The sequence below is a fragment of the Carassius gibelio genome, chromosome A10, assembly GCF_023724105.1.
Source record: "Carassius gibelio isolate Cgi1373 ecotype wild population from Czech Republic chromosome A10, carGib1.2-hapl.c, whole genome shotgun sequence".
NCBI lineage: Eukaryota > Metazoa > Chordata > Actinopteri > Cypriniformes > Cyprinidae > Carassius > Carassius gibelio.
In genome coordinates, this window is record NC_068380.1 from 8,066,331 (window position 1) to 8,080,337 (window position 14,007).

General features: G+C 35.7%; 1 protein-coding gene across 1 annotated transcript; it reads right to left on the reverse strand.

Moving 5' to 3' along the window:
* Positions 1-322: 322 nt before the first annotated feature.
* On the reverse strand, positions 323-11,857 carry LOC128021037 (adhesion G-protein coupled receptor G2). Its single transcript, XM_052607911.1, has 30 exons — positions 11,400-11,857; positions 10,606-10,684; positions 10,328-10,398; positions 9,948-10,069; positions 9,765-9,795; positions 9,634-9,671; positions 9,407-9,525; positions 8,997-9,108; positions 8,804-8,871; positions 8,610-8,651; positions 8,407-8,507; positions 8,258-8,298; positions 8,013-8,055; positions 7,904-7,932; positions 7,688-7,809; positions 7,478-7,604; positions 5,625-5,845; positions 4,598-4,817; positions 4,236-4,392; positions 3,648-3,818; positions 3,291-3,413; positions 3,161-3,206; positions 2,945-3,048; positions 2,723-2,844; positions 2,355-2,626; positions 2,136-2,235; positions 1,660-1,943; positions 951-1,052; positions 718-858; positions 323-517 (listed from the first exon to the last, which is right to left on the reverse strand). Exons 1-30 carry the CDS (start codon positions 11,748-11,750, stop codon positions 423-425), a joined length of 3,654 nt encoding a protein of 1,217 aa, XP_052463871.1. The 5' UTR covers positions 11,751-11,857; the 3' UTR covers positions 323-422.
* Positions 11,858-14,007: the final 2,150 nt, after the last annotated feature.

The following is a 14,007-nucleotide window of genomic DNA, read 5'->3' on the forward strand; positions in this document are numbered from 1 at the left end:
TATGCTGCTTAACATTTTTGTGGAAACTGTGGGCAGATCTGAAATCTTTTTCATGGAAACTGTGTTAGCAGAGAACCAATCAGATTGGAGAATGTGCTTTTGTAAAGCAACATTGGGGCCTTCAGAACTTTCTTAATAATTCATAAATATTGAAAATACTATTCACCATCATTTGTTGTGATTACAGTATGTCGTAGACTGAATGCACAAGTGTGTTTGTGAAAAAAGACTTTGTGAAATTATCAACCAGGCACTCTACAACTTCTTTTGATATATTTTATTTAATTAAGGAATATTTATGTTGAATATACAACATGCAATACTTTATGTAAATGTAAAATACCAGTGAAATATAGTGACTCATTAAAACATCGTACATGCATACTGTACATGCACATGCACTCATTCCGGCTGTGATCAGTTTATTCAATATGACCTTTGACCTCGTTCATTACCACGTCAGAACCTGAGCTGGTCTTTTCTGCTGCAGTTATTATCCTGTCATCCACTGGATTTCCTGCAATCACAGACAAACAGCTTAATTTATGCACTTCTTTCACAACAGAATTAATCTGGCCAATGTAGAAATACAACATTTCTTGTACTACCATTTAAATAAAAGTTAGCGTCACCTGCTGTTTCAACTAGGAATTTTCAGGTATTAAACATGCGGAAAGATGATTAACACACTCCGTCCGTCTAGCACGTAATACTCACCAACATCCATGGGCATATCAGATGCCAAGCTGTCACGGTTCAGGAAAGATGAACGAGAATTGTTAGAATTCGTCGAGCGGATTGAAAACATTCTTTTCTTGGAGGCTTTGTCATTCTCTTGAGTTGCTGTGCGACTCCATTCTGTTGTGTAAAAGATAGAAGGCCGGTAATTAGATAAACACTCTGCATAAAAGCAAGGCAGACATTTGCTTGAACTTCCAAAGGCCTCTTACCTGAGTTTTCTGCCAGTCTCAGGTTGCCACAACACAGGTATGTCCTCCACTGTTGTCTGACGTTTTCTTTCATGGCACAATGGAACACAAAGATGAAGAATCCTGCGAGGGGACAGGTACAATCTAGAATCAACATTCCATCAGAACACTAAAAATAAACCCTAATACAGTATGTGTCACCCAAAGTCAAATAAATGAAATGTGCTAATTAAAAATGTATCAAATTAATGTTCAATTTATTAAATAAATTAATAATGAATTACATTCACTTAAAAATTTTATATTTATATATTTTTATATTTAAATTTTATAATTTATATATTTTTTATGTCCACTTGTGCTATAGACTAAATTTTCAGGCAATTAAGATAATTATTTGTATTGGTATTTCACAATAAATACAGTTGCACAATGAGTTTACAGTTATCTTTGACATTCCTAAATAATATAATTTGTAAAATATATATATATATATTTTTTTTTTTTTTCCAAAGTAACCTATTCAGACACACCGGTTTGAAAGCCCCTAGCTGAAAAGTTAAGTGGAGAAAGTTATTATATTTTGATATAAGATTATTTAAATAGACTTTTTACTTTTCTTTATAATAATTCTCAAGTGCAAAATAATACCAGAGACATTTTTTTAGGAAAATAGGGATCAATTTAGCCTTTCAAGAACAGTAGGGCATGTTTGCAAATTGGGACCCACCTTGTAAAGTGTTAAAAATAGCAAACAGGTACATGAAGGCCAGGTTAACAGGACCCCAGGCGAAGAAAGCGAAGCCCCAGGTGAGGCCCAGAAGCATGGAGAGTCCAGCTACACTGCGCAGCTCCTGCCAGCTGCTGCGATTCTGCACGTTGTGAGGGTTCTGCTGCTTAACGCGACACAGCTGGACCATCACCACGATAAACATGATGAAGTTCAGCAGGAAGACGAGACAGAAGTACGCCACCACAGCAACATAGAAGACAATGTCGTTTTTTATCCAGCAACTGAACAGAGAAAACAAAATGTACAAAAAGAGCATTAAAAGAAATCTGTAATGTTTCCTCATTCATATTCAGATTTTAACTTGACATTAAAATGTTACAAATAATTTTAATATTTAATATAATTTACATGGAATATAGTTTTTAAAATCTATTTTATATTAATGAAAAAAATTGGGATTTGGGGTGACTCACAAATCATCAGTCGCTCCGTTTCCAAATTTCCCGTATGTCACAAGGCCATAGTTGTCTTTGTTAACGGCTATGACAATTATTACTACGACGAGAGGAATGCCTTTAAAGAAACAAAATATTTTGAGCTCATCTGCTTTCAGAAAGACTAAACCATTTCAACAAAGCAGCCTTCAAAGACAAAACATGACCTAAAATGTAAGTAACAAATCAGTCACCTACCCCATCCAGCAAGTCCTATCTTGACCATAAAGCGGGAGATGTAGGTGTTGAACACCTTGACCAGGGCCAGATACATGTGGAAGGCCTCCAGTGCCATCCACGTAAAGGATGCCAGGAGGAAATAATGCAGGAAAAAAGCAGTGGAGATGCAAAGACCCACAGCATCTGGGTACAGAGCCAGCCAGGAGTCCAATAGGAACACCAGGTTTAGCAGCAGCAAGGCCAAACACAGCTGAATTAGGATTTTAGACGGGATGTCTTTGCGCAGTTTACTATCATGAGACAAAAAAAAAAGTATTATATAGACAGATTGATTAAATTGAATCAAAGGTAAATAGTAAGTCTCCAATGGTCGGGGGGATCCATACTCAAAGGCCAAATATGTGAGAAGGGTGACGGAGAGGAAAATAGCGGAGATGCCACATCCTATGTACGTAATGTATGTCAGGATTTCAGCATGCAGTCCAGAGATGGGAGTCTTGGAAATGTCCTGTCAGGCAAAACACAATTCTAAATAACCTCTAAATATGGAAATATAATATTAAGCAAGGATATGTCAGGTCATTTATATTCTTTGTGCTGTGACTTACTAGCAGAATACCAAAGCTGGTAAGGTGATTACAGGCGCACTGGGTTTCTTCAGCAGAAGAATTCAGCACACGGCATCCAGAACGATTCCAGCCACCCGATCCACCTGTGAACCAATAACCAATGGTTAAAACACACGATTCAACACCAAAATCGTCTATTCAGTAAAACTGTCTATTTGGTAAAGAAGTGAATATTTAAAAAAAAAGAACATATACCATTTAATCCAAAGTCCCAGAATACACAGGAAGCTTTATAGTTAGCCTGTGGAGGAATTCAAAGGGAGTAAGAGAAGAAAGCAGCATTGTATCTTTTATTTGTTGGGATACTAATGTTATTTATATTGACCGGAATGGTCTCTGTGTTTCGCAGGGTTATCAGCACTTCCTTCTGTAGACCAGAGATACTCAGGTTACCCACGCTGCAACCCACAATCCCGCTGTTTAGTTTACTTTCACCCAAATTTTTGTCCTACAAAGAAATATATAAAAAGCATTCAGAGAAACCTGTGGCTCTGATCAAGTTCACATGAATTAAACTAAAGCATTTAGCACGACTGCAGTAATACAGAGCTAGCCAAATAATATCAGGACTAGGTTCAGTTCACACTACACCATTCAGCAGTTTTCAAATATGCCGCAGTCATCTGCATAATGGCAGTCAAAGCCAATGAATTTGATTCAAAAGCATTGCTCTGTCTCAGACCTGGAAGAAGGTGCTCTTCTGGAAGAAGCTGAACTGGACTCTGGATGCGAGCCGCTGCTGTTCTGCCGTGAGGTTCTGTGTGAGGGATGCTGGGAGGAAGATTGAAGCCAGAAGAGTGGACCGAACCTGAACCATGATGTTTTCAATCTCCAGGCTGGGGTAACCTTGAATCTGAGATGCCAAACACAGCAAACACCAAATTAAGTGCTTTGACCCATAAAACCCTAATCATTGTACAGTTTCATCACTTCATTCGCGTGGATTACTGTGTTCAGCCATGATAATTATATAAAGTGGTATAAAACTGATCATTGTCAAAAATGCTTATAATGAAAGCAGTTAACCTGGCAAAGGCTACTCTGAGATACTCAAAATATTAGTTTAATTAAATTAAATTTAATAATTATTTTTACTAATAATTTCATGACAATCAAACCAGTATAAGGCCAGCCTACATATAAAAAAAATAATGTACCTCTATTTTTATTCTCTTATTCTACATTAGCTACCAAGCTGCAGCATTTCCATTATATATAATCTGTAAAATGATGAATTAAGTTGAATCAGAATTAATGATGGAAATGTTACCTGCACATTAGATGTTTCGATTAACGAGAAGGACGTCTCCTGAAAGTTGGTCCCATCGACTTTCTTCACTGTCAGAGCCAGTGCTTGTGAAAGTATTGACTGACTCGTCCCTGATGCAACCAGTTTAAGACCCACTGTGTCCACAATCCCAATGGCCCTAGTAACCAGAGACAAACACCTTGACTGTGTACAGTATTTCAGATTATATTATTTACAGAATCTTATGTACAGTTATAGCTTAATTTAGGTTAATGTACTTTCTGCGTTGGCCTTTTTAAGGCTTGACTCAATTGTTTTACTATTATGTCATAATAAATGGGACAAAATAATAATAAATCTGGTCATAGATGATTGTGTCTCACCTCTTTGAGAACGGAGTCATTACATCTACAGGAACATGGAGGAGGTTGTTGATAATATTGATGGAGGTGTTTCCCAGATCCAGGCTGACGTTGGGCACAGAGAGGAGTGACTCCAGCTGTGATATGATCTTCTCCAGCTCCGTGGCGTTTAAAGACGAGGCTTTTTCACTCAACTTCAACAGTCCTTTGGCATCTAATGCCCCAGACGTGGTCGTAGACACTAGACAATAAAAAAGAAGTCAAAATGAATTGATTCCCGATAAATTTTTGAACACTTCTTTGTCTTTTCATCATATAAACAGCATTAATAATTACACCTAATTTGTGACAGTAACAAGGTGAATCTCATTAAACCGGTCAAGAACATGTCACATTTTACCCCCAAAAATCAGGAATGAAAAAGAATATTATAAAATTAAACCTAGGACGTTATTATCAATTTTCATTACTGTTTTGCAAAAAAAGTCACTGACAGTATTGTGATGCAATTTTTTTTAATAATATTCGTTTAGCATGTTGCTGTTTATTGCATTGCCTTTAATTTAAGCTTATTTAAAACAAATTGTACTGCATTTTTTATTGGCCTAACTGTCATTAAAAAAAAAAATCACAATATAAAAAATACAAAAACTTTTTGGTCCCAAAATAGGCTTCAGTTTTTCAAACAAAAAATTTAATTAAACAAGGCAACATTTTAAAGACCAATTCTTACTTAAATAGTTTATTTAGCTTATTAGCATGCATATTACTACAAAATTGACTGTTTATTAGTACTTATAAATCACTTATTAATGCCTTATTCTGCATGACTGTATTTTAGATCCCTTAACCCTATACCTAAACTTAACAACTAACTATTAATAAGCAGAATATTGGTAGTTAATTCAAGCAAAAGTTGCAGTTAATAGTGAGAATTGGTCTCCAAACTAAATTGTATGAATGCATTTTACTGTATTATTATTGTTCTTTGAAAAGATTTGGGGTTAAATGTGCCCTCACACATCCTGGTTGTACAGTATTTAATTACCTGAGGCGGTTACATTAGCAGGTGAAGTTGTTCCATTCACAGCGTTGGACTCTGTTGTGGAGACTGTAGTACTGATGGTGGTTGTGCTCGAGAGCGAGGTACTTGTGAAGGATGGAGACGTTGGGGTAATGGTTTGGAACGTGGGTGTAGAAAAATTACAGCTGCCATTCAGGGGAATGACTATACTCCAAGTCTCCATACGTTCTACCAAACCTATTGAGCTGTAAACATACGAAATTAAAAGTGTTGTAAAGAAAACGCATATACACGTGCGTGTGTATGTGCATGTCTATGTGGTTTATGAGGACACAAATTTGTACGACACAGGTATTACAATGTGAAAGTGTTTTATGAGGACACTTCCACTTTCCATAACTCAAAAGGCTTAAAAAACATACTAAATTGTGTTTTTTTGTTTATTTTTGTTTTCTAAAAATGCACAACGTTTAATGTGAGGGCCGAGTTTAGGTCTACTGCAATAAAATATATGATTTGTAAAGTATAAAATGTGTTTGTGTGTGTGTGTGTGTGTGTGTGTTTGTACTGGTATTCCCTTTGTTATGGGGACCACAAGGATAGTAATACCTTGTGGGGACATTTTTGGTCCCCATGAAGAAACAATCTTATAAATCATAGAGAATGAAGTTCTTTTTTTTTTATTCTTTAAATCTAAATATGCAGAAAGTTTTATGCAAATATGCTAAATATGCAAAAAACATTATACAGTTCGTACAGCATAGAAAACATTACGTTTATGGAATTAACCCATAGAACAATAACTGCAATGTGTGTGTATTAGGGGTGTAACGATACGCGTATTCGTATTGAACCGTTCGGTACGACGCTTTCGGTTCGGTACGCGGTACGCATTATGTATACCGAACGGTTCGTTGGAGTAATTAATTATATTTGAAAAAAAAAAAAAAAAAAGAGAGAGAGAAATATAATGATATGCGTTCAACAAGGTAGCCCAATAACCCAAACAACGTAACAGGCAACGCCCCTGACACTCCCGAAGAAGAAAAAAACACCATCTTATATGTTTATGTTAGGCTACTCAGCAGGCGCTCGCTCACTCAGTACACGCTGAAGGTTTGTTGCAAAATAGCCAATGCGTTTAACAGACTAGAAATGAGAAGATCCTCCAATAACCAACAGGTCTGGTGTTTGGGTGCACTATGGATTCCCTTTAAGCTATAATGGTGATGGCAAGAGAGTGGTGGATTAAAAAAACAACGGTATGTCGCATCTGCAACATGACAGGGTACACCAGCGGGAATACAAAAAAAATATCTGGGATATATGCGTCAGTACTATCTGGGAAAAGACGAAAAAAAGGAGAAACATGCACGCAGCAAACTATCCCTGCATCATTTAGACACCGGTATTATAGCTTACAGGGAATCCAACCCAAACACCGGACCTGTTGGTTATTTTAGGATCTTATATTTCTGGTCTGTTAAATGCATTCGACATATTGCAACGAGCCTTCAGCGCGTGCTGAGTGAGCGAGCGCCTTAGGGGCCGTTCACATATCGTGCCTAAAAACGCGTGGAAAACGCTAGTCGCGCCGCTTTCTCCTCCGCTCATGAGGCGTCTGTCTTTGCTAAGCAACAATGACGTGCTCTCTCCATGAGACGCGGAAATTTCAGCGAAGGATAAATGGATTTGCAGCTCTAAAAATCGCTTGCAGTAGCTCTGCTACTAAATTTATTTCAAAATTGCAATCCATATACAACTATGATCAGCTGATCCTTCATCTTGGCTGAGCTCTCAACGTTGTTACGGGAAAGGATGAAGCTGATTGGTTGGTTCTTGAAGAAAAGAGAAAGAAAACACTGAACTTTACCAACCAGTAATCTGTCAACAGGCTTTCTGTCTTCGACTCCATACAGAAGTCTTCAGAACTGAAATGTGAACTCAAAGAAGGCTTCCATATTAAATAATCTCTTAAAGGATCCAAAGAGTAAGAGCAGATAGCTGAAAATAATCACAAGTATGTCATCAGATATATTTTCAGAAAGTAATTTGATATATGAGCTATGTTTACAAAAGACACATACCTACTCTGCTCACAACTCCGTCGAAGGTGAAGTTTTTCTGAGGTTCGAAGATGGCCTCTACAGCTGTGTGAACATCACACAGGTCCATTGCTCGGTCGAGTTTCACTATAACTTGACAAGTGCTTGGCCCAGAGAAGAAGGATCAGTACATTAACCACCCATCAACTGTAGAACAAACTTTACCATAAAATCCTGCTGCAGTGAGACTCAACATACCTTTCTATGCAATCATTCACACCTACATCCTGCAGAGGTCCGAATTGCAAATTAGAGATCCGTACCATTCATCGACCAAAAGACATCTCTTACTTTCATGATAACTTACCTGAATGTGATTTCTGAAAGTGTGCACACTGTTACATGCAGATCTGAAATGCAGAAGTAAAAGAGGAGTGTTAAAAATGCATTATGGTTTTATCATAGTATTTATCATAATAGTAGATCATGAGTATCATGGGTTCGATATCAGCAACGAAGACCACAATAGCTGCACCATGAACTGCTTTGGCAAATAAATGTATATTTTGTATTTGAAAGTAAAAAGACACCGTAAAAATGGTCATAACTCACGCAGTGTTGCTGCATGCCGAGTGATTCAACAACTGATAAACCTGCCGGAAAATAAAAATAACAAAAAGCAATTTAGCGATCAATAAAACTATTACAAATCAGTATGTAAATTATGAATAGCCATCCAGCGACTTGACTTTAAAAACAACCTTGATACTTATGTACTGTTCTTTCCAGTAGTTAGGATACGTGTATTCCACGAAAACATTTTCAGTGGACGAAGCAATGTTAAAATGGTAATAGTAGAAATCTAAAATAGAGGAGGACATGTAAATACAACATTTGATCTGATTTATATTTAAAGCATTTTATTGTGCATTTGCAGACTCTTTATGTGATAAACTTGGCTTACCTGAGTTATTGCAGTGTGAGGAACAATTACATGTTGGCAGTGCTTTAGGGAAAAACAAAAGATTATGATAAAACATAATGGCACAATGATCGTAAATGTGTAGTTGTTTATTAGCATTGTATGTTCTGAGCAATTAAATATATTGAATCTAAAGCACACAGAAGGTTTATTAAAGATGATAAAAGAAGCCTTACGTGGGATAGTAGGACAGATCTCCTGAACACCAGTATCCAACGGAAAAATCACATTTGTACTGTTTCCACTACAAAAATAAAAACAAGAAATGAGACCGAAAACAATATGATTTTAGGCTGTACCATACTCAAATAGCAATAATTTAAGCATGGTACATGGTACCATCTTTTTCCAGTTTAAGTCTAAACTTACCATGAGATGTTCTGTGGTTTCGCACTACATACATCTTCAGTCACTTTGACTGTCTCATTGCATTTGTCATATTGTCCAGCTAAGAACTGTGTTATGTCATCCACACACACACCTGTGAAAAAACATATCCATCCAAATCAAACACATCTTTTAGAAAGGCTATATAATATTTAAAATAGTAAAATTTTGTATTTTACTGCAAAATATGCAAAGCTTAAACAAAATAAAAAAGGAATCTTTCTATATTAATGGACATTGCTGCTTGTGTCTAAATAAAAAAAAAAGAAGATATTATTTTTAAGCTCTATATTAAACAATATGAAATATTAACACATTCTATGCCAAAATGTCCAATGTATAATAATCATTATTATTAATAAATGAATTTTAGAAAGGAAGGATTTACTAACCCACTCGTTCTATTTGTCCCACCACAACGAAACTTTCCACTGTCAGTCTCATCACGTCTTGAATGCAGCAAACACTGACAGGTGCACTCAGCTTCAGAAGAATATTGCATTGTGCGTTCCTGTCAGAAGGCACCAGGATGATGTAAGAGAAGTGTATTGAAGTACAAGCACTTAGTGTATTGCTTCAATATGTTTAAAAAAGGGTTAGCGCAGCAATTGATACTAACTTTGTAATATTTTTTGGTTCACATGTGAACTCCATGGCCTAAAGTTGTAAAATAAAAGCATATTTATATTTTGTCTTTTTAAATCTTATATCTTATGTGCTGCTTTCCATGACTCCCGAATCTGTACTTACCTCAAAGAGGCCCATTTTCTCTGCAGCTGAACTGCAGAAAAGACAAAAGACAAGGTTCATTTACTACACAACTTTCCAAAGCACAGATATTATTAGGTTTTAAAGTGCTAATATGTAAAAAAGGCCTCAACTATGAACATTCATGTATGTAATAATCACTACGGTCACTACAGTTTACAGCACCTGGTGAGCACATCATAAAACCTGTTGAGAAATATGGTGTCTCTTGACTGTGACATCACCGATAGGGGGCTATCACTGGAAACTGCACATGCGTCTAAGTTGCCCATGAAAAACCACTCAAACTGAAACACACACACACACACATTGCAGACAGCTGTGATATTACTGCATTTAAAAGATTGACAGATAATTGGATTATTATGTTTTACATGTCCTTCCGGTTTGAACTCTGATATAACTGACAGTAATAATACAATTCTAATTAAATTAAATATTAATATATGTTTTCAATATTATTAACAGTAGCAATACATGTTTATTATATAAGAAATACAATTAAATAAAATTAAACTGATTATCAGTATCAGTCCTGAACTTACCATTCTTTTGAGAGTTTGTTCACTTTGCTGTCCTACTATTACCTCATAGGATATAGTCATCCAGTAAAAAACTATTAAATAACAAAAGAGTCAGTTATGCACTGTATCCATCATAAAAGCTTTGAGAAATGATTTCGAAACACAAGAATGACTGAATGTTAAATAATAAAAAAGAGTATTAATTAAAGGGGACTGAAATAGAGAAATTAATTTTACAGGAAAAGTGTAAACCATGGTTTAATACACACAGAGACAGACCTTTATACTGTATGTCTTACCAGATGGTGTTAATGTTTGGTTAATGGTTGTCAGTAGTGGTGTTGATTCAGTTATATTGCCAGAGGATGATGGTTCGGTCTGAAGATGATATTGGTAATGAGTCTACTAATATGGTGCCTGACAACATGCTGTACATTGTAAAAAACAACCATGAATTTTACAGTAAAAGACTGTAAAAAGTGCTATAGTAAAATCTGTTAAATGAATAACAGTAAATTCCCTATTATATACGGTGAAAAACTGTATTGGTCATTACATGTAATTTTACGGTAGTATACCGTTTTTAGAAGTGAACGTAAATTGTAACGTTTTTTTTTTTTTTAAATAACTCTTTCTTCTTATTTTTTTCTGATCTGTTTTGTTTATTAGGGTTGTGTGTTACACCTAATGTTGTTTAATAAATGTTTATTGCATTTAAGTTAATTGTGTGTTACCATGATGGTGTTTAGTGTTTGTGTGAATGACCATGTGCATTTTCTATATATGTTATTATTTAAAAGCTACTTGTGATGGGCTTTAGTTCATCGTGTGACTCTCTCATCTGCATTTGGTGGTTATCAGTGTATTACAAAGGTACAAAACTGATTTCAGTACTTCAAAATGTTGGTGTATTAACATTATTAAAGTTAATGAAATTATAAATTTAAGTTAAAACCGTAAAAACCTACAATTTAGCTGCCATATATTTTATGGTAAAATTCCAGCTGCAGTTTTTTTTTCTTTTCTTTTTTTTTAACAGTGTAGGATGTAAATGGAACTGCGGTGCTAATGATGGTGTATTTGTAGTACTTACCGCTGCTGTAAATGCTGTGAAGTTGGCACTTGTTTCAAAAGAAGTTGTGTTTTCAGTGGATGTGAAGCTTGGGGTTGTTTCAAAAGAAGTCTTGTTTTCGGTTGATGTGAAGCTTGTGGTTGTTTCAAACGAAGTCTTGTTTTCAGTGGATGTGTACGGTGTGGTTTCCAGAGTTCGATTATCAGTGCTATGGAATTCCATCGTGAATGTTGTTGTTGCGATCGTTGTGCTTGTGTTAGAAGATGTAGCTGTGGTTTCCACCATTGCTGCTGTATTTTGCACAGTAACATGGCTCGTTGTTAATGGCACTGTTGATGAGCTACTGTGACCTTCGGTTGTAGATGAATGCATTGTGGTAATGTTAGCTGTGGTTGCTCCTATCACTGTTGTTGAATTTGGGGGTCCTGTAGGTGTTGTGATGGCTGAAAACCCAACTGTTGTGGCATTTGTGCTTGATTTTGCTGCTGGAAAAAATACAGAAAAGATTCAATTACAACAAATGTATCATTAGAAAATGCATCGTGTTATAAGAATTTAGACACAACATAAGTTGATCGCTATCTATTCAATATTTGTGGCATTTTAAATAAAGAAATAAATACACAGCTTTTGGAAACTTAATTATTTTGTCTATCAAATATCTGTCTCTCTGGTAAGCATTATCAGCCTTTATGTTTTCACTTCATGTCGTAGTTGTTTTTGTAATGAGTGGATACTCTTTATCCATTTCTTTTCGTCTACCCATTTAGCTGATTCATAAACGTAAGTAGATAATGGCTTTTGTTTTGTGGCAGACTAAAACATGTCCAGCTGGTTGACTGCGCTGTATTTGTATGGTCGATTCAGTGAAGCTATTGTGTTTCAAAGTAATCACAGCCCATGTTTTCTATGACTCAGATACACTCCTATTAAAATAATACTGAGATGTTCCTCTTTACGCTAGGAGAGAAATGCATACAAATACACATTTACTGCTCATATACAAACCCGATTCCAAAAAAGTTGGGACACTGTACAAATTGTGAGTAAAAAAAGGAATGGAATAATTTTCAAATCTTATAAACTTATATTTCATTCACAATAGAATATAGATAACATATCAAATGTTGTAAGTGAGACATTTTGAAATGTCATGCCAAATATTGGCTCATTTTGGATTTCATGAGAGCTACACATTCCAAAAAAGGTTGGGAGAGGTAGCAATAAGAGGCCAGAGAAGTTAAATGTACATATAAGGAACAGCTGGAGGACCAGTTTGCTAATTATTAGGTCAATTGGCAACATGATTAAGTATAAAATGAGCCTCTCAGAGTGGCAGTGTCTCTCAGAAGTCAAGATGGGCAGAGGATCACCAATTCCCCCAATGCTGCAGCGAAAAATAGTGGAGCAATATCATAAAGCAGTTTCTCAGAGAAAAATTGCAAAGAGCTGGAAGTTATCATCATCTACAGTGCATAATATCATCCAAAGATTCAGAGAATCTGGAACAATCTCTGTGCGTAAGGGTCAAGGCCAGAAAACCATACTGGATGCCCGTGATCTTCAGCCCTTAGATGGCACAAAATCACAAACAGGAATGCTACTGTAATGGAAATCATTACATGGGCTCAGGAATACTTCAAGAAAACATTGTCGGTGAACACAATCCACCATGCCATTCGCCATTGCCGGCTAAAACTCTATAGGTCAAAAAAGAAGCCTATATGCAACAGTAAACATGGCCTTGTCCCAACTTTTTTGAGTTGTGTTGATGCCATGAAATTTAAAATCAACTTATTTTTCCCTTAAAATTATAAATGTTCTTAGTTTAAACATTTGATATGTCATCTATGTTGTATTCTGAAAAAAATATTGAAATTTGAAACTTCCACATCATTGCATTCTGTTTTTATTCACAATTTGTACAGTGTCCCAACTTTTTTGGTCTTTTTGGGCCTAAATACAACGAATATGGGCAAATAAGTTAATATATACCTGAGTTAACCTGGAAATAAAGTGAAAATGTTAGAATTAAAAAAAATGCAACAATGAATTATAAATATTCTTATTAATATGATTCTGCTCTATTTCTAGGTCACTGGACAGATTTGTGACATTGATCATGTGAAGAAATGTTGTATTAAAGGTCCCATTTCTTCCACGGAGACAAAACAAAATCGCATGATCATCAGGTTTTACACAAACTTGTGACATTTTTGTAGTTTATCACATAACTGATTGCATAATTTGATACCTAAAATTAGATAAATTAGATACATTAAAAAACATTACATTAAAAAACATTAAAAAATTTAGATAAATGCAACAAATAAGTATTTTCAATAGCAATCTTTCAGTATATGTCCAGGTGCAGAGTACAGGATATTGAAGACCTCTGGATCTCCAAAAATGTTACACAAGCCATTGTGCAAATAGACGTAATATTTTCATCGTCTACCTTTATTCTGTAAACTCAAATGTGGCTTAATAGGTGAGCAAACAGGAGGACAATCCCTAAAATTAAATAGAGCTGTATAATGATCACAGTTATATAAACACCAGAACTCGCCTGGAAGGCACAGCAGGAGCAGGACTAGGAAAAACACATAATCCAGACGGCTCCAGAATC

Excerpts from the sequence above, each read along its gene's own strand:
- LOC128021037 (XM_052607911.1), bottom strand. The coding sequence starts at position 11,750 with ATGCATTCATCTACAACCGAAGGTCACAGTAGCTCATCAACAGTGCCA. Across the intron at positions 9,672-9,764 it reads AGAAAATGGGCCTCTTTGAG|GCCATGGAGTTCACATGTGA; the intron begins GTAAGTACAGAT and ends TTACAACTTTAG. Across the intron at positions 3,414-3,647 it reads AGAAGAGCACCTTCTTCCAG|GACAAAAATTTGGGTGAAAG; the intron begins GTCTGAGACAGA and ends ATTTCTTTGTAG.